Source organism: Megalops cyprinoides, chromosome 8 (assembly GCF_013368585.1).
Source record: "Megalops cyprinoides isolate fMegCyp1 chromosome 8, fMegCyp1.pri, whole genome shotgun sequence".
Taxonomy (NCBI): domain Eukaryota; kingdom Metazoa; phylum Chordata; class Actinopteri; order Elopiformes; family Megalopidae; genus Megalops; species Megalops cyprinoides.
Genome location: NC_050590.1, coordinates 5659353 through 5678528, shown reverse-complemented (window position 1 = coordinate 5678528; position 19176 = coordinate 5659353). Strand labels below are relative to the sequence as shown.

Below are 19176 nucleotides of genomic sequence, written 5' to 3'. Positions count from 1 at the left end.
CGAGACATCAGCACCATTCAGACTTAGCAAGACCCAGCTGGCCCTTCACTCCCTCCACTGGTGAGGGGGCGGGGCAGCGAGGGCCTGTTCGCACGTTAGACTGTCTGCGATACTTACTCTCCCTGTCCCTCTGCTGTTCCCCACCGCGACCGGAAACTGTGTGTGTTGAGAGGTCTTTTGGGCCCTGCGCAGAACAAGGACTTTCTTCATCCCGCTCTCACCCACACAAAGCTGAGACATCATTTTTAATTGCTGTCGTTATCAAAACAGCTTTGTAGCTCCGACAGGATTTGAAGTTTATTTGCATCAGAAGCACGTACCTAGAAGAAACAGTTGCTTCCTAATCACGATCCTACCGGTCAATTCATTCAAACTGTCAGGAAATAGAGCTGTTCCCTCCAGCAGCAGAGGGCATTGGCCCTAGGTATTAGGTAGACATTATGCATGTATTAGGTTGCTACCTAGGAGTCTTAGTGCTGTTGCAGCATGCTCATGAAAGGGATGATTGGACATAATGCCACAGATTTTCTCTTTACGAAGCAGATATTTAGCTCCGTGTACAGCCACTGTTGAAACTACAAGAGCTGATTTGTTACGGACGTTAATATATTCGAAGAAAGGACAACCATAGATATCACGCGAATGTGGACAACAGTCTGAACCTTACCTTGCCCATGAGGCAAGCAAGTACGCAAAGCTGCGTATCTGGTTAGTAAATTGAAAATCTGTGATAACGCCTCTGCTTGCAAAGCGGTCAGTGCTTTGCCTTCCCAGATGGGGCTTGAGACCTCACTGTCTGATATCTTTAACTGAATATTTCAGTCATGAAAATGAGTCTGGGAGGAGAGACAGGATAATAGGGGCATTCCAATAGACTGTATTAAGTTTGTTATATTAATTGTAATATGTGCTATTCATTGCTCAGAATCTTAATATCCCTGGTGTAAGGATCTTTATGAGCTTACTTTGTTAATTACTGGAGATGTGCCTAGCTAAGGGGAGGTCTCCCTTTCACCGAGGTAATTTTAACAGATAGCATGCGTGCGCACACACGGAATTCATCAGGATGGAAATTCTCGTGCACGACGCTGGCGATTAAAAGTGTGGAGTGCACAGGGAGCCGGGAGTCTTCACGGGTCTCCTTGAGCATGTTTCTCCCGCGTCTCCCCCACAAAGATGGGATTGAAAGGAAGCTCGCTGTCGCCCTGTAATTGGAATGGGGTTGAGGGACGGGTCGGGGGAAATTCTGTCTGGAGACTCCAATTAGCAGACGGAGGAGAAACCGAGTCGCCGAGTTACACACGCGTTTGGCAGTTGCAGCGTTTATGGAAATACGTTCACCCGGTCTGCGTGGAAGTCATACTGCATTTTTTTTCCCCCTTTGCTCCTCACGTCACATATGGAGAGGCTAACCCTGGCAGACATATTTGACTTTCCCCTACAACGTCCTTCCATTTAAAGAGGACTGTTCTGTCGGGTTGTTCTAGAGAAAGGAGATCTAAGGGAAAGTGTTGAGTTGGACATGAATTGGGTCTTTTGGGTGCTGTAGTTAGATTACATTACATTACGTTACTTTACAACATTGCCGTTTAGCGAACGCTCTTATCCAGAGATAATTTAATTCATTTATACAGCTGGATATTTACTGAGGCAATTTTGGGTTAAGTACTCTGCCCAAGGGTACAACAGCAGTGCACCAGCGGGGGAATTTAACCAGCAACCTTTCGGTTACAAGAACTGCCCCCTACCATGTCCACCTGAACACTTTCCCTGGAGGCTCATTGTCAAGAACACTTAACTTCAACTAGTGGATGTCCAGTTTGTTTTTCTGCTCCAGTTAGATTCTTGTGTTAAACCATAATTGTGAGTTAAAATACAGCCCGAGGTGCTCTTTAAGGTTGCACCCAGGTGAGAGCAGTGAAAGTATTGAAAGAGAGAGAGAGATTGGTGCCCTCATCTCTAAAAATGAAGACTACATTTCACAGCAGTGACTGATGTGAGCTGGCTTTGCGAGTCTCTGTCAGGAAGAAGCAACGAACAGTGTGATTCACTCACATGTGCCTTTTCAGCTGTGTACATAGTGGCTGTGCTCTTCTTTGACCTTGATTAAGTCTCTATGCGCGCACGTGTGTGTGTGTGTGTGTGTGTGTGTGTGTGTGTGTGTGTGAGAGAGAGAGAGAGTCGAAGGCGCCAGTGTGGCAGCTAAGAAGGCAAACAGTCGTTGTCGTTTTCTCTTCCGCTGAAGGTCACGGGCGCGGTGTGGAAGATTGATATTTCTATGGGGGCGCTAAGCTGCTGAGGCTGCATTGGAGCAGATGTTGGTTTTTATCATAGTCTCATGGCTGCATAATTAACCATAAAAAAATGTACCAGCTGCTATTTCCAGGTCTTTTATTGTCAATATATGACCGAGAGGTCTGGGTGGGTGTTGTAAGGTGTCCATCTGCATTAAAAAGTCTGTTCCTGAAGTCACGTCAAAACTGATTTCACTGTCACACGTGTGTGCGCTCGTGCGGACACACACACACACACACACACAGAGTGTGTAATGTAACTAATCTTTTGAATATGACTGTGTCAGTGAAATCAGAGCTTCTGAAAAAACAGTAGAGACACTGACAGTAATGGGAAAACTTAGTGAAGAAGATCAGAAGTAGATTATTTAAGCACAGCTCCAATGCTGCCCTCCCCCGCCCCCCCTTGGCCCCCACGCTGGTGTTGCAGCTTATCAGCACCAACCGTCTTTAAACGATTCCATTCCAGTCTACGGCAGTTTGATACGTGGTCGCTGTGGTCCTCTTTCCGGAAACATCCTCCCGATCTGGACTGTTTATCTGGAAACGTCAGCCATCAAGAGATATGGTCCTCCTTTCTGAATCACAGGCTCTCACTGACCTCCGACCCTCTGACCTCTACACCCACCCCCCCCCTTTCTGGAAACTCCCCTAAAGCCTTCCGAAAGGCAAAGAGCTTAGTAGTCTCGTCACTCAGAAATGTTAATGAATGTCAGTCTCGCCCAACACTTTGCTCCGCAGCACTCCCAACTCATTGACTAATAGTCATATTCCAGCCCCTGGGCTGCTGGAGATGTGGGTTTGAGCTGACCTTCCCTTTGAAAACTGGTTTCCAGAGTTGAGCTTGGTGATAAAAAACCTGTAGGTCAGAACACCCCCATCGCCCACGCTCTGACCCTCACTTTGTCTGGCATTCCAAGGTCCTCGGGCCTTTGGGTCGTTATGATTGGATACATCCTGCTTTCTGCTTGAGTGCCCCCTGCTGGTGTGGATCTGTACATCGGTCCGTGTAAAACAGCAGTGACCATCAACATGGTAGCAGCACCACTAGTCTTAAAACATTCTCTGGAGGAAATCCCCTCCCAGTCACTGTTGTCGTCTGTGTTCGTTTGAGCGTGGGTCTTCGTACAGGGACCAGATTACTATGTATTACTTTTGAACTGTAAGTTCAACGAGAGCTTGCATATGTACCGTACAAGGTGCAGACCCTAGTGGTGGATTCAAGATCACAAATAAGACAAGCTCTGCCGGTAATGGGCCCGTCTCGCCAAACTTGCTCCGTGTGCTTGCCATTCGGCACGCTGCATGGCTCTGCAGGCGGGCCACAGGCGGCCTTTTCTTTGGTGAAAATTAGACATCCCCCATAATAGAATTCCACGGCAGTCAATAAAAAGGATGAATAATGTATGGGCTTCGGGATTGACACTGCATGTAAATCGTGCCTCAGGCTTCAAAGCCATCCTTCCCTCTGTCTTGTCTCTATTCCTAATTTAAATCTCGTTTAATATTTGTAATATTGACTTACGTACGCGTCGTATGTGGGCAGGGTAATGTGTTTGCCTGGAGAGCGTACAGAGATTACTCAACCCAACCCCGAGTGATTCAGTGGGGAGGGGTGCCAAGCCCTAGATCCTAGGCTGTGTGTGGTACCACTGATGCTTGGTCACATTTGGCTGTGTCTGGTAGTGTTGGTCCTTATTGCCATTCGTTCGTGCGTGGTAGTTTTGGTGCTTGGTGCTGTTAGGCTGTGTGTGGCAGTGGTGGTCCTTGATGATGTTAGGCTATATATAGATAATGCTTGGTCACATTAGGCTGTGTGTGGTGGTTTTGGTGCTTGGTGCGGTTAGGCTGTGTGTGGCAGTGGTGGTCCTTGATGATGTTAGGCTATATATAGATAATGCTTGGTCACATTAGGCTGTGTGTGGTGGTTTTGGTGCTTGGTGCGGTTAGGCTGTGTGTGGCAGTGGTGGTCCTTGATGATGTTAGGCTATATATAGATAATGCTTGGTCACATTAGGCTGTGTGTGGTGGTTTTGGTGCTTGGTGCGGTTAGGCTGTGTGTGGCAGTGGTGGTCCTTGATGATGTTAGGCTATATATAGATAATGCTTGGTCACATTAGGCTGTGTGTGGTGGTTTTGGTGCTTGGTGCGGTTAGGCTGTGTGTGGCAGTGGTGGTCCTTGATGATGTTAGGCTATATATAGATAATGCTTGGTCACATTAGGCTGTGTGTGGTGGTTTTGGTGCTTGGTGCGGTTAGGCTGTGTGTGGCAGTGGTGGTCCTTGATGATGTTAGGCTATATATAGATAATGCTTGGTCACATTAGGCTGTGTGTGGTGGTTTTGGTGCTTGGTGCGGTTAGGCTGTGTGTGGCAGTGCTGGTCCTTGATGATGTTAGGCTATATATAGATAATGTTTGGTCACATTAGGCTGTGTGTGGTGGTTTTGGTGCTTGGTGCGGTTAGGCTGTGTGTGGCAGTGGTGGTCCTTGATGATGTTAGGCTATATATAGATAATGTTTGGTCACATTAGGCTGTGTGTGGTGATTTTGGTGCTTGGTGCCTTTAGGCTGTGTGTGGCAGCAGTAGTGCTGGGTTATGCTTTCCCAGTCTTGTCTCCCAGGCCGCTGTGGGAAGCCACACCAGGCTCCTCCACTGACAGCTCCATTAATGCAAGCCGGTGCGTGGCGTGGCCCTCGGTTCATCTCCGCCGCAGAGCCAAAGACGGAAGAGCCTCTAAGGAGCTGCGTGCCGCTCCCGTTCAGCGGAATACTGTACCCGGCCATTTTTTTTTCCTCCTCTTATGCAAATTCCTTCCCTCTACATGCCTGTCCTTGACTTTCACATTTGTATGGTAATCATAGGCCCACTGGCTGAAGTAAATGGGCTGTTCTTATTCACACCCCATTCCCCTGTAGTACTTACAGACTTGTGTGTTAACCGTACGGTGCTGCTGTCATTCTCCCCGCCCGCTTGCCGTTGGACATTAGAAGTTGTAGAAACAAGATCCCTCTGGCTGTGTGTTAGTGGAGTATCCCCAAGGACAGAGGTACAGTGGAAAGCCGGTTCAGGTCTCAATGCCGCTGCTGGTCAGTCGGGAACAGCCCTGTGGGTCCATGTGAAAGTGCCAGCACAGACCCCTGGCTGTTTCTGTGCCCAGCGGCAACCCCTTTTCTCCCACCCGAATGCACTCTGATTGCTTCCTCCGCTCCAAAACCAATTTCAGGTCAGAGCACAATATTTTTTCCTCCTTTTATTCTTAATCAATGCAGTTTTAAACAGCTTGAAAATGGCCCATTTCAGACAAGGCGTGGGAGGTTGGGGTGGTGGTTTTCAGCATTTTTTTTTTTTTGAGAAACCCATCGGAGCCCCGTTATCAATGTTAATGGCCTGTGATTTTCTCCCCGGTCTTTGTTCAGTACCAGCATTAACAAGATTAACGGCTGGGCTCTGTGGCGGCCGGCTCGTGGTGTGGCATGTAAAATTTATGGTGTTTTTATTAAGAGTTCCACGTGAAACCGGAGAGCTGCGGAGCTCCATGCTCAGCGGGAGAGGAGGCGGCGGGGAGGCGCAGGCCAGATTTCATCAGCGAGGAACGCAGGGCCGTTCCATCTGGGGGTCGGAGGATTGGAGAGTGTGTGTGTGTATGTGTGTGTGTGTGTGTGTATGTGTATGTGTATGTGTATGTGTATATGTGTGTCTGTGTGTGTGTGTGTGTGTATTTGTGTGCTTGTGTCTGTGTGTGTGTGTGTCTGTGTGTGTGTGTGTGCGTGTGTGTGTGTGTGCGTGTGCGTGTGTATGCGCACAGGCATGCCTGTATGTGTGGGGCTCCGTAATTACAGACACTGTACAAGCGGAAGATTCTTGTCATTTACCCCGAGGAGTGGGGCTTTCATCAGGTCCTGAGGTCCATGGTAAATGAGGCTCAGATAGTCACGTCTGCTGAGTGCCGCGGCGCTGTGCAGAAGGGGGTCTTTAGAGCGGCTTCTCCTCCCTGCCTTCCGTAATAACTCTCAAATTTCTCTGGCATTCCTGCAAAGTGCCCTTACCCCCACCAACACTTTCTTTCTTCCTCTGCTGAAAATTTATGGTAAGCCAGAAAAGTTCCCTTACTGGGCTTTTTTTCACACACACACACACACACACACACACACGCGCGCGCGCGCACATGCAAGGACACACACTGTGAGAATCCGCATTTAAATACATTTAAATTCAGAGCTCCTGGAGCATGCCGTATTAAATCAGCGTAGTGATGAGATCTCGTCATATCTGATTTTCATAATGATTGTTGACTCTCTGTAAATTAGGGCTTCAGAATCTGCGGATCATAGCTGGTGTGTATCTAGAGCAAACAAAGTCTCGCGGCGGTCAGGTCACAGGCCCATGGATATTTTAATTAATTTTCTTAGAGCAGTGTGTTCCCAGGACCATTCTTCCTCGCCGTGGGATACCGCACTGTGCATGTGATGTGTAAATCCAGTATAGGGCTGGATTTAGGAGATGTGCAGCCGTGGTCAATGGTTCACCCTGCTGGCTGCTGTCACCAAACACCTTAGTGCCCCACTCCCAGCCTGGGAGTACCAGCAGTTTACATCAGTTATGCATATTCCAAAGTAATCTCCTCAGCTGTAGCGCAGCTGGAAGACAGGGCTTTGTTCTCAGTGGAAGTGCACCGCGCCGACTTTGAGCCTTTGGCTGCCTTGTGTCTCGCAGTTCCACCCTGGAGAGACAGGTCACTTAGCCGCCGCCAGATAAGACAGAGCGGAGCGGCAGCTTGGGTCTCGGTTCCCTCTCACTGCAGCGGGCGTTTGCTTTGTGTCTGTCCTGTTGCTTTGTGTCGCTTCTTGACGGTTTGTGTCTTTTCTGCATAGATGCTGTTGCTGTACAATTAACGAATGAACATGAGCTGTGTCATGATACCACTTGTTTTTTTTTTTTTTTCTCCCCCTGCCCTTGACTAGAGATGTCAGCACGAGTAGCTGTGATCCCCGCAGTGTTTATGCGTAGTGTTTTTCCAGCCTTGTGGTAACTGTGACTCTATTTCATAATCGGCGTGCTGAGAGAGGGTGACGTAGTGTGAAAAGAGGCTAATGGCTGCAGAAAGCAGTGAGTGTGAAACCACATGAAAGGTGGCACGTCAGCGCTGTTCCTCTCAGCCTCCTCCGACGCTCGAAAAACATCAACGACACCGCTCTCTGTTCTGTCATGTCGTGCCCCCCCCCCCCCCCAAATCAAATCGCAACACTGATACCATCTGAGTCTCTGTTGCCAGCGTCCAGATCTTATTCGTACAGAAGAGGATACCGTCAGACTCGAGTTCTGGAGTGCAGCTCTAGCCTTTGTAATGGATTCTGAGTTTGACATCTTTGGAAGCTGACAGCAGAACTTTTAAGATCTGTGTAATCCGATAAATGTTAGGCTTGACAGGATTAGATTTTTTATGATGCAGTGCAGACATTCTTAATTATTCAGACAGCCCCCACAGTGAAGGGCCTGGTAGCCTCTGTGCCTCTACAGCAGAAAACTTACCATTAACAGGACGGGGGTTGAATTATGATTATGCCAACAGAAATGTCAAAATCCGATACCTGCAGGTTCCTCCGTGGTGTTTGACTCCTGAGTTTTTTTTTTTTCCTGACTGCGTTTTGGTCTCTTAGCAACATGATGCTGATGAAGGCTGCCATTGAGTCTGCAATTTACTTAATTGTTTCCAGTGATCTCGCTGCCTTCTATTTCACAGTCTCATTTGGCCATATTGCAATATGAGATTACACGCGTCCCTATATTGATTGACAGCAGGCAGCCACGATAACCTTGAAAATTGCAATCGTGTTTTTCCCCCCCGAGTACCCAACGTATCACATTTAAGGATGTGATGTAGTTATACATGTTTTGCAGAAGTTAAAATAAGGCTGTAGTACTTTGGTTCTTTAGCTGAGTAGTTCTTGTTGCAAAGCCTCCCCAAAAAAAAAAAATTATTCCTGGCTATTGGGTTGAGTGTAGCTGTTCGCCCCCAATGAACAGGATGGAATTAACAATTATGTATGCAGTTTTAGCTAATTAAAATTGTGAAGGCGGTTGGATAATGGTAAGCAGCTGAGCAAACCGCAGATTAAAAACTTGCCTGGATGAGCGCCCTATGAATGGAAGCCGAAATGCAGGCAAATAAACCGGTTTGCTGAAGTGGCTCAGAATTTGCTCACTGCGCATGCATGCGAATGAGGCCTTAATGAGGCTGGAGAAACTTCTTCAGTGTGAGAAAGTTTAGCTCGGTGTTCAGCTTCATGTTCGAAGCCTTGTGTTTAGCCCTGAGCGTGGAGCCTCAGACTCTTTAGGCTTTCCCCCGATCCCCCAATCCACCACCCCACCCAACAGGTTGAAACTTCTGTGTCATGGTCCCCTGATCAGAGTGCCCCTTGTCACTAAGATGTAGTGACTTGGTGACCTTACAGAGAGGCACACAACTCAGAGAATTTAGTCACACTCAGGGAATTTAGTCAGTTCTGCGGATTTGCGTTAGGAGGGCCATGCAGCATATCTCAGCCACACTGAAGCCCACGGCCAGATACAGAGGCAGCTGCTCCTGTCGATGGCCTCACTGACACAGCAGCCTGCTCAAAGGCGCTCATCTGAGAGGGTCCGGCCCTCACGCTGGGGCAGGTGTCCGATGAGCCTGCTTTGCGTGGGTGGGGCTGTGTAGAACTGCGCGTAGCTTGAAAGGCTTTCTTTGAAGTGATGATGGCAGCCCGCTTCTCTATGTTTCTCCCCTTTAAAGAGAATTGGAGTGAGTGGTAGTTGGCTGGTTTGAGCTCTAGCAGGAGGTGGCTGGGTAAGGCCCTCTTTTCTTTTTGAAGCCGGGTGGGATTGGGGTTTGGGGGGGGGGGGGGGGGTGGCGTACGAGCAGAAAAGAGAACCATGCTGAGCATGCTGGGAGGTGAAGGGAGGGGGACGGCAGCACCAGCCTGGTCCTCACTCCGTTTCCTCCGCTACTATGGAGACCGCAGTCTCTCGGGGTGTTTTCCAGGAAGGCATTAACAGTAATAGGGGACTGGACAAATGGAGATTCATGGGTATGTTTCTGTGAAATTGACTAAGTTTCTCTCCGCCATTATGATAATAAATCTCCGCGGAGGCGCAGCGTGGTGTAATGAAGGGACGGTGTGAGGAGCTGAGAAAACAGCAACCCAGATGCATGTGGTCCCCAGAGACCCCCAGCTCCAGAAAGGGCCTCTCTCTCCCATTCTCCTTTCCCTCAGACATAACTCTGCAGGGCCCTGGTGGAACCAAACCAGGCCAGGATCACTTCTTTTTCTACCATATACAAGAATTAGAGCTGAACAAGCTATTTATACTGTGGACACATATGCTGGTAAAAATAGGACATTTATTTAGCAGTACCTTTATTTAACAAGAACAGTACATTTATTTAACATTTATTTAGCAAGAACATTTTCTTTTGCTTTGCAAAGTTTTTTCTATCTAGCTTACTGGTATTGAAAAAAATAGCTCCAGTTAACTGTATTCTGTGTAAGCATAGCAATCAAGTTAGTGTAGTAATCAATGGCGCTTAAGTAGTGATCAATAGCTGTATCAGTTGTATACCTAAATTCCTAGAGAGAACAAGAATAAGCATTTGATGAGAAAAAGTGTTATAGTGGTGATTTAAATGCGCAATTTTCATTGGCCAGATTGCCAGCAAACTTCCCGTAACATTTTGTCATTCACAGTAGCATAGCCTCTAAGCTATGCGGAGCAGTTAGCCAACTGTGCCTCGGCCTGCTTGTAAACAGGGTGGTGTGAGGTTGTGGGGTTCAGAGAGGAATTGGGTGCCCCTCTCTTGGCTTGATGTGGACAAAAAAAAATGCAGTGCAGAATGGGTGTAGCCCTGTACAGCCAGCGTTTTGCCAGTCCCGAACTGACACTGGAAAAAGGGGGATACCCGTGTGTCCATGTCCCAAGGCATGACCCTTCCCTTCCCCCCCCACTCTCCGAACAGCAGCCCGGTGCATTCAAACCCACAACGTGTGAAGAGCGCACAGCTTGTGGCTGAAAGCCTTATTGTTATACACTAATCAGAAGATCAGCTTACCGTCTCAGCCCTGGCAAAACAAATAAAATATGGTATGCGGGGTTTGCTCCATATCTGCCCCTGTGGGTTTTCCATTACGAGCCGTAGAAAAACAGGCAAGGAGTGTTTTCATGGCAGGCTCGCACAGGCACCCGAGCCAAGAGCACTTTTTTTTTTCTTTTTTTTTTTTACTGCCCTACTCTTCCAGCACATCCATATTTAACTGCTGTTTTTCTTCCCATTGTTCGGTCCGAGTGAGGTGTGGCAGTGCTACCCAGATCAGGCTCAGATATACCCACAGGTGTAAACTAGTCTCGCGAACGTGCTAATATGTGGGCGGACAACAAAATCCCCCCAAAGGCTCGATAGGGGCTCTCAAATGGAGAATGACGTTTTGGCCCGCCAGCATCCCTGGTACCTTGTGCAATCTTGAATGTGTATCGGCTCACAGAAAAGTTTGTCAGCCTGTACTGTGGGCAGCGGTGCTGAGCGACGTTTCCACAGGGCCTGCCTCATTTGCATGCATGCCACAGTTGTATGACCGAAATGCGACGGTTCACAATTCATGCGATGGAGCTTCACCTGCAGCTCAAGTACTGCTGACCCCAGAAGCTGAACTTTCCTTGAACATGCCTGTGCCGATACCTTGTTCATTTGTACGTAAGTGGGCAAAACCGCTTGGCAAGTTTGGGACTCTCACTAGCTCATGATGGAGGAAGAAACCCTCATGCCCTCTCTTTCGTCTTTGTGGTGCTGGTTCAGTGTGCGGCTGAAAGATTGTGGGTAATGAAGCCGATTATCCGTGGATTGTACACCATGGGAGGGATAACATTTATTTTTTTAACACGACCATTTTAACAACCGCATACCCAGTAAGACTCCATATGTAACGATTTTTGCAAAGGATAAATGTGCTATCCCACACCCTGACTCTCCTAGGCTTAGAGCCAGTCTATCCTCATTTTTTTTTGGAGTTTTGCGAACGTACCGTCGGCCTGGGCTAATTTGCTGTGGAAACGCCTGCGGCGTGCCCCAGGTGTAGTTGACCTAGAGCTAAGGCAGGTCAGCGGGAAAACGTGGCCCTGGAGCCTCCTGGCAGTTTGCATTCATGAGGGTGCACCGGCGGAGGGAAAAAGACTCCGTTGCAACTCCAAAAAAGAAGTTTAGAATGCAGGATCATGTACCCCCTGTCATGAATTATAAATACCCTTTTGTTATGCCATTGCAGATTTCCCCTCTTGCTTTGTTTTAGAAGGCGTGACCTCTGAAGAGAATGCCCACTGCGTTTTCAAAAAATATTTTTTTGGAGAGCTGCCTCTGATCGTTTCGAAGTGCGAATTGCAGAGCTGTGTCCCCCCCCAACCCCCCCCCACAAACTGGCTCCTCCCCTCCTATCCCCTCCCCGTGCCGAAGCGCTTGACTGTACTTGGAGGGTCTCGTGTCATTGTGCAGTTGACCCTCTTGGTATATCGCTCACACTAGAAGCGTTGTGCTATCAGGCATTTTTTCCCCTCCCTCTGTCGACAGAGGTAGCTGTCAGGAAACTGTGTTGGTTTGCGGCCTACGCCGCAGTGGATATCAAAAACTTGGCCCCGGCCTTCCTGGCCATTGACTAGTGAGCGCTAACATCTGTGAACATCTGAGGCCCAAACCGGGGAGGATCCAGCGGGGTTTGGTTCTGTTCCTGATGCAGGGCTCCTTTTGATGGTGTATTTGAGGGGAACGATTTCGTGCCAGTGTTCTGAGTGTGCTTCGCTGGACTGGAGTGGAGCATTTGCCCTTGGATATCTGATGAGGAGGTCATTGTGTGTCCTGCATCCATTGAAATTTTTCAAGGACATCGTTTGTCTTCCTCGCAGATATTGTTTTTAAAGATCAGAAAATAAGCAGTAATGGGCTATTGCTGTTTTTTTTTTTTTCTTTGCGATACACTAGAGAAGCAGAACCTAGTAATGATTGAAAATGCTATCCTTGTTCACATGAGTACAGTAGAAATACTGTAGATCGGCCTCAGGGAAAACTATGTGTGGTTAAAACAACATGGCCTAATTTCACGAAATATAGGCCTACTTTAAAAAAGCTGTCATGTGGATGTGAATGTGGGACACACAGCTACTGCTTTTGGTGAACACTGGGCAGTGCTGTTGCTGGTAGCACTCACTATATTCCGATGCGACAGGACATCCGGCCACTTGAGGGAACACTGGTTATAAAGGCGGCCTTTTTACTGAGGGATCTTGATAAGACTGTTCTGACTGTGTACTGCACCTGCCCAGAGAGACAGAGTTTGTTTGCAAGTCCTCCTCTCCAGTAGAGGGCCTGCAGCTCAGTACCTCTCTTGTCTATTATCTCTTGGGTTCACATTAGCCCCAGTGTCAACATTCTGAGGGCAGAACAATGACCATTTGTCTGCTGTAGGTGTATGTGAAGTGGCTCTGTAATGCCCTGTAAATGCTTCAAAATGTTCCGTAATATGGTCCCATCGGTCCATGTCGGTCTGGGGTTTCGGAGGTCTGCTCCCCACAGGCAAGAAGGATCATTTGAAACCTCTAGACAGGCATATTAAGTAAAACGTTGGTCTGCTGGGTTTGTGGAGGTTCACAGGGATGGCACTTGCGGTATTCTCCATGACAGTCCCTCGGCCGCATTTCTCCTGGATTTCTCGCAGCTGTAATTAACCGAGGTTGATTTCGGTGGCAGTTTGAGGGTAATTAAAAGGAGCTCTTTGTGTGCCAGGGTTTTCCGGCTCTTTATTAAATTAATGCTCACCTTCCCTTTGTCACCCCGGGTAGCCCAGGAACCTGTGTTCACGTGTGCTGTCTGATCAGTCTGATCGCAGTAATTGGAGCTCTTGGGTGAATTCTCTGCGGAGAGTCTCACACAGCACTGCAAGCATCCAGAGGAAGACTATGGGAGAGATTTGTTTAATTCCAGTCTATCACCAGATATTCCAATCGGGACGAATCGCTCTCTCTCTCTCTCTCTCTCCCTCTCTCTCTCTCTCTCTCTCTCTCTCTCTCTCCCCCCCTCTCTCTCTCTCCCCCTCTCGCTCTCTCTCTCTCTCTCTCTCTCTCTCTCTCTCTCTCTCTTTCTCTCTCTACCTGCCTTACTGCTGATTGGCCATTACGTGCTCAATCGAGCAGTTACAGCGGTACAGTAATGAGTGAATTAGGAGCCAGTAATGGAGTTTCATGTGAACAGGGTATGAGTGGTGTGTAGTCTCAGCAGTCTATGCGGTCTCATGGTCCTTATTCTGTAGAGTGGAAAAGCCTGCAGTGCCATTCTCTTGTAGCTTTTTGGTCACAGCTTTCATTGGTTTTAGGCTTTTTTTTTGCCTCCCATTAGAGAGGACCGCTCAGTATGAATTATTCTCTGACCACGGCTTATATAATGGAAATTTAATAATCTTAGCATAATCACAAATAGTTCCATAGAGAAGGACCTTCATTTCATTTTGCACAACACTTTTCAGAACAAAAAGAGAGTGCGAGAGTTGATCGGTTTTACCAATAATAGGATTTTACTCCATTCAGCAACCTCATAGCTGAAAATTCAGGGATTGATACTGTATTTGAAATATGCAGGGTAATGTCTGAAAACCGAAACTATTATTTTCCTTATCTTTACAGTAGCATGTATTGAATATCAAATATAAGACGTTGAATATTCTGTTAATAGAATAATTCCATTAAGAGTACAAGCTTATTTGAAATGCACTGGAGTCTTTCCTAACCTTCATACAAAACCCTCTTCCCTTTTTTCTGCCTGTTCTTTTCTTTTCTCCTCACTTACTTAAATGCGTAAACAGAGACTCCAGATGGGATGTTGATGTATAGCTATAGTCTACTCCTTGTATGTTCAGCTTGGTTTTGTGTCTTACTGTGTGGAATTTAAATAAAATTTTAGCAGTGTGCTAGCCTCATGCTAACAGGCAGACGCAGCATGACCAGATTCATAGTGCATTCACAAAATGGGAAGGATGTTAGGTTTACGCTCAGTTTCAAAGACAATTTTAAGAAATATTGACATTTCAATAAAAAAGTGAAAATGGCTTTGAATGATTTAGGCAGCCTCATGCACACGCTCTGAAAGCTCATGTGGAGAGAGGAAGAAACTGATTTTGTGGAGCGAGCTAAATCCAATCCGTTTTTCATAGCTCGTGTTTTAGAGAGGGAGAATGCCCCATGCTGATATCAGGGTGTGACATTTTTGTGGAAGGAAATAAAGACTTCTCCACTGTGGAAACACTTCCTCTCATTTTAGTACACACGTCTACTAAACTGTAAGGTAAGGAACAGCATATTAAATTAGGTATTTTCTGTGAAGTAACACTTAAACATGCTGGGTACGGTTGCCATAGCAAAAAAAAAAACAACTCTCATTTAAGAAAAAAAAAAAGACATCTTAATTTTGTGAAGCCTGTGGGAGAGAGGGAGCTATGTTGAAGGAAACTGAATGAAATGGTGCTTGAGTTTCATGAAGGGGTCTGAGGGCTCAGGAGGACAAAGCCGTCTTTGTGGAAGACCGCTCTTCTGAATCTCTGATGGAGAGCGGTGTTTTTCGGGGGCTCAGGAGCACCTGGAGTCAGAACTGCTCAAGCTGCAGATGCTGCTCCCAGTTATGCTCGCTTGACTGCTTCGCCCGTCCTTTGTCTTCGAAATGACCCGTTGTGACATCATGCAGGCGGTCATGGCGGCTGTCCTGCCACAGTGTCCTCGGTCAGCTGTTACGTTCACACGCCCAAGTAACCACTGCTCCTAGCAGAGGGAGCCCAAAAGCTTGGGCGCAGGGACTCCCTCCAGCAGATGGCCTTGAGTTGGCGCTGGAGCTGTTGAACAGAGAGGGTGTATTTTACCTGTGGTAGAGCACGTAGCATGTAGCGAGTGCGTGCTTACAGCTGATGTACGGCTGGATGGATGCGTGATTATCCCTGAGCCCCCCTGCCATCACAGGCAAAGGCCAGTCCCTCATTCTCTCAGCTCTGCCTTGAACCCTATTGATTCCAGCCCCTCCTCCTTCTCCCTCCACTCGCTCTGAAGCATGTAGAATCAACGCTTCGTTACTGTCAGAGGGGGTCAGAGGGGAGAGTTGGGAGATTGCAGAAACATGAGAAGTGCGTGTGTGTGGGTGATTTTGTGTGTGTGTGTGTGTGTTTGCATGTATGTGGACGTGCATGCATAAGTGTGTGTGTGGGTGTGTGTGTGCGTGCATGCATGTATATGTGTGTGCGTGTGTGTGTGTGCTGAGGATGGGGCTGTGTTGGACGTATTCTACCTGTAACACAATCGCACGCCCACAGGAAATCATTGATTCATCCCTGCTGGCTGTCTCCATTTCTCCTACAGTTCCATCTTTCTCCCTCTCTCCTTATCTGTTTCACCGCTTATTCCAGGCTGGAGCCAGATCGGCCAGTGGGTTTAACCTACACTTATGGAGACGCATTGACTTTTTTTCCTCCGGTTGCTCACATTTTTAAAAATCCATTTATAGAACGCAAAAACACATGACACTATTTTTAGGCAGGCTGGTCTTGTAAGATCTACACAAGCATTTTTTTTTGTAGTTCAGGTTCAAGTTCCCAATTGCTCTGCTGTTATTTTACATTAATACAATACATTAATACAAAGTCACTGTCCACCTCACCATGCAAGCCACATTAAGATGTCCTTAAGATGTATCTTTTTTGTCTCCTACAGTATCCTTTAATAAGCTCCTTCACAGGTGTATGTTCAGCAAATGAACCGTGTGCTGTAGGCTTTTGTCTTCTCATGAAAGCCCTCCAGTAAGTGCCATTATTAATCAGGCCTCTCTCCCCCTCCCTCTCTTTTTCTCTCTGACAGCGAGGGACGGATCGCCATGGTAGGCGGGGGCAACCTACAGATCCAAAACCTGACCGAAGAGGATGCTGGGATATACAGCTGCCTGGCCGACAACGGGAACGAGACCATCGAGGCCCAGGCAGAGCTGACCGTTCAAGGTGTGTAACGCTGTCCCATGCCGTCTACTGTGCCCGTGTCTGTACTAGGTGCAGGGTACAGACCGTGTCACACGCTTACCCGGCTCTGTTACAGTGTGATAAAGTTGCTCAGTACACCAGGCTCATGTGTTCAAACATAATACAAATACAAACATAATTATTGGAGTACACCGTAGGTGGGACATGACAGGCAGTCCACAGTGGCTAGATGCAGCTGGCTGTGTTCCAGAGGGGTAGAGTGAGAATGCATGCACCAGGGTTCCTCAGGTTGTTGGTGTGCCAGCGTCTGTTTCTGAGTCATCAGGCACCTGTAGCTTAGTGGGTTGATGTTAATGAGAGATGTCCAGTCTTCAAAGCAGCAGTAAGTCTCCTGGAGGATGCTATGTGGCTTGTAGTGTGAAAAAGAGGGCTGGGTATCATCGACGAGTGTGTTTGGGGGCATGCTTCACCGCCACCTGTTGATGCGGAGGCGTATTGGTCAAATCAGCAAATTCCAAAGCCTGCATGTTATGCAGGTCAGTAGGGAAAGCCTTTATCTGGGCTATGATCTTCCAAGTCCTTCTTATTCCTGGGGATGATTTTCGAATTGGCCTGAAGTTTTGGTCTCTGCAGTCTATCTCTATAGTGGCGTCTTGGGCAAATGACAGCAAAGCTAAGCATTGGCAAACTGCTCAGTCCCTGGGAAGGCGTGTGTGTGTGTGTGTGTGTGTGTGTGTGTGTGTGTGTGTGTGTGTGTGTGTGTGTGTGTGTGTGTGCGTGTGCGCGCGCGTGTGTGTGAGTGTGTGAGTGTGTGTCTGGCTGTCATTGTTTTGATAGCTGCGCAGACTGTAAACAAATGAATTCTGTGGGGGCCGGAGGATTATTACTGAGACAAATTGATCGCAAACCAAACTCTGTGTGCGAACGCCTCAGGAAGAGTCTTTACGGCAGGGGAGGCTACTGTGGGGAACGTCTTATTTCCGAGCTCGTGGGAATACACTCCTGGCCACTGTGCATCTACAGGCACTGATTGCGTGGTCTCTTACTGTTGTTTTCGAAGTTTACTTAACAGAGTTTTTTTGAACGTTGTTGTGAAAACCTGAGGATTGTTGTGTTAAAAACAGATGACTCCGAGTGTGTAGATAAGTAATACAGAAACCCGCTGTGACTTGAGAGTCAAAAAAGCCCCCTTTAGCTTTGGAATGGAACGGGTTTCAGGCACGCTGCAGTGTCTCGTGGTGTTGCTGCTTAGATTAAGCAAAAAAATATACTGTGGAAGGGGAGGCCAAGCTTTATGTTAAAGAGTACAGGAAGTGGGCCCTGTGGAATGGAAGAAACGGGGCGGATTTCTGCTGCAGGGAAGGTCTTTGTTTCGTGACTCATCCATATTTTATTCATTTTCTTATTTCGCAGACTGCTCATGGGTGTCGGGTTTCAGAAGTCTTGAACTGTATTGATTGGTTCGGGGAGTGTTTAGATGTCCTTTGTGACTCCGTGAAAAGGGGAGCTGTGAGCCGTGAGCTCCAGGTTGTGCCCTGAAAGGGGGGGGGCTGTGCCTCGTGTGGGTCTTTACTGCAGACCTCCATATGATGGGAAGCATTTGTTTCAACCCCTGCAGATGCGTACGCTTTGGGCTCCTGTCCCTGTATTGGTCAAGACTTAATCACCAGCTTTCAGATTGAAAGGATGCCTCTGGGAAACAGAGAAAAGACTGTCTGCGCTGAACTGTGCATGTGGCCTCTTTTCAGAAAGTTTGACCAGTTTTAAACCTCAGGAATGGCCTGTATGTTGAGGGTTGGAAAAGCAATTTTTTTTTTCCTTCGGGATGTTTTTCATCAAGATTTTGGCCAAGGAGCCCCCCCAGAGGATCTGGTGCCCTCTGCTGGTCAGATGGGTATTGGCGGGGGGCTTCAGGGAGAGTGAGGAAGAACTGGAAGAAGTGGGTTAATGTGAAACTGGTTCATTTCGCGCTTGTGGCTACGGTGCTACCCGCGCCGTGCCCAGAGAGTCTGTTATTTTCCCCAGTCTTCAGCATTTGTTCTTCATGATTCCCCGTCACTTGTTTTCACAGAGATTATACCGCATATTTGCATCTCTCCGCTGTTTGCATAATAATCTCCCCACTCAGTTACATTGTCTCCACTGAACCCAAGACAGCTTATCTCTCTGGCCTCTGAACGCCTGTCACATTAGTCTGGATTTCTTGTTTGAGTCGTAGCAGTTTGAAGGTGCAAACGTACCGCAAGAAAACAACCCCTGCTTCTAGCATGTATTATCTGGTGGTGTTTATTACCCCACGTTTAATGACTGCCCCAGACCAGAGGCAGCATGACTCATATCATCACACATGCCTGTCTGGATTTGCTGCCGTTGGCAACGTGCGTTAGCGGTGGGAAAAAAATTGATTATGATTCATTAGGATAGGCAAGAGCTGATGAGGGATGGTAGATATTCCGATGTTCGCCAAAGGTCATTGGGAGTCGGGGGATTTCGGGGGATGGCATCGGTGCGTGGATAGCCAGGCAGAAGAGCGGAACAGAGAGCTGTTCAAAAGAGCTGCCTGGACCAATGAGAGCCCCTCAGGTAAGGCCGGATGCTTGCCGGCATGACCTGGCTGGAGATGACACGACAGCATCTCTGTTGCCAAGCAGAAACTTCCATCCCATGGGGGCGGTAGTACAGTATGTTAGTTGTAAGGAGCAGGGCTTGTAACCAAAAGGTTGCCAGTTCGATTCCACGCTGAGGCACTGCTGCTGTATGCTTGGGCAAGGTGCTTAACTCAGAATCGCCTCAGTAAATATCCAGCTGTATAAATGGATAACATGTAACAACTGTAACATACATAAGTCCCTCTGG

At 47.7% G+C, this 19176-nt stretch overlaps 1 protein-coding gene across 1 annotated transcript in view; it reads left to right on the top strand.

Annotated features, from left to right (window-relative positions):
• Window positions 1-19176, top strand: part of LOC118781778 (neogenin-like) — a 179221-nt gene that overhangs the window by 97879 nt on the left and 62166 nt on the right. Inside the window, exon 5 of the mRNA XM_036534847.1 lies at window positions 16205-16341. Coding sequence (XP_036390740.1) covers window positions 16205-16341 — 137 coding nt within the window. The remainder of the gene's footprint in view (window positions 1-16204; window positions 16342-19176) is intronic.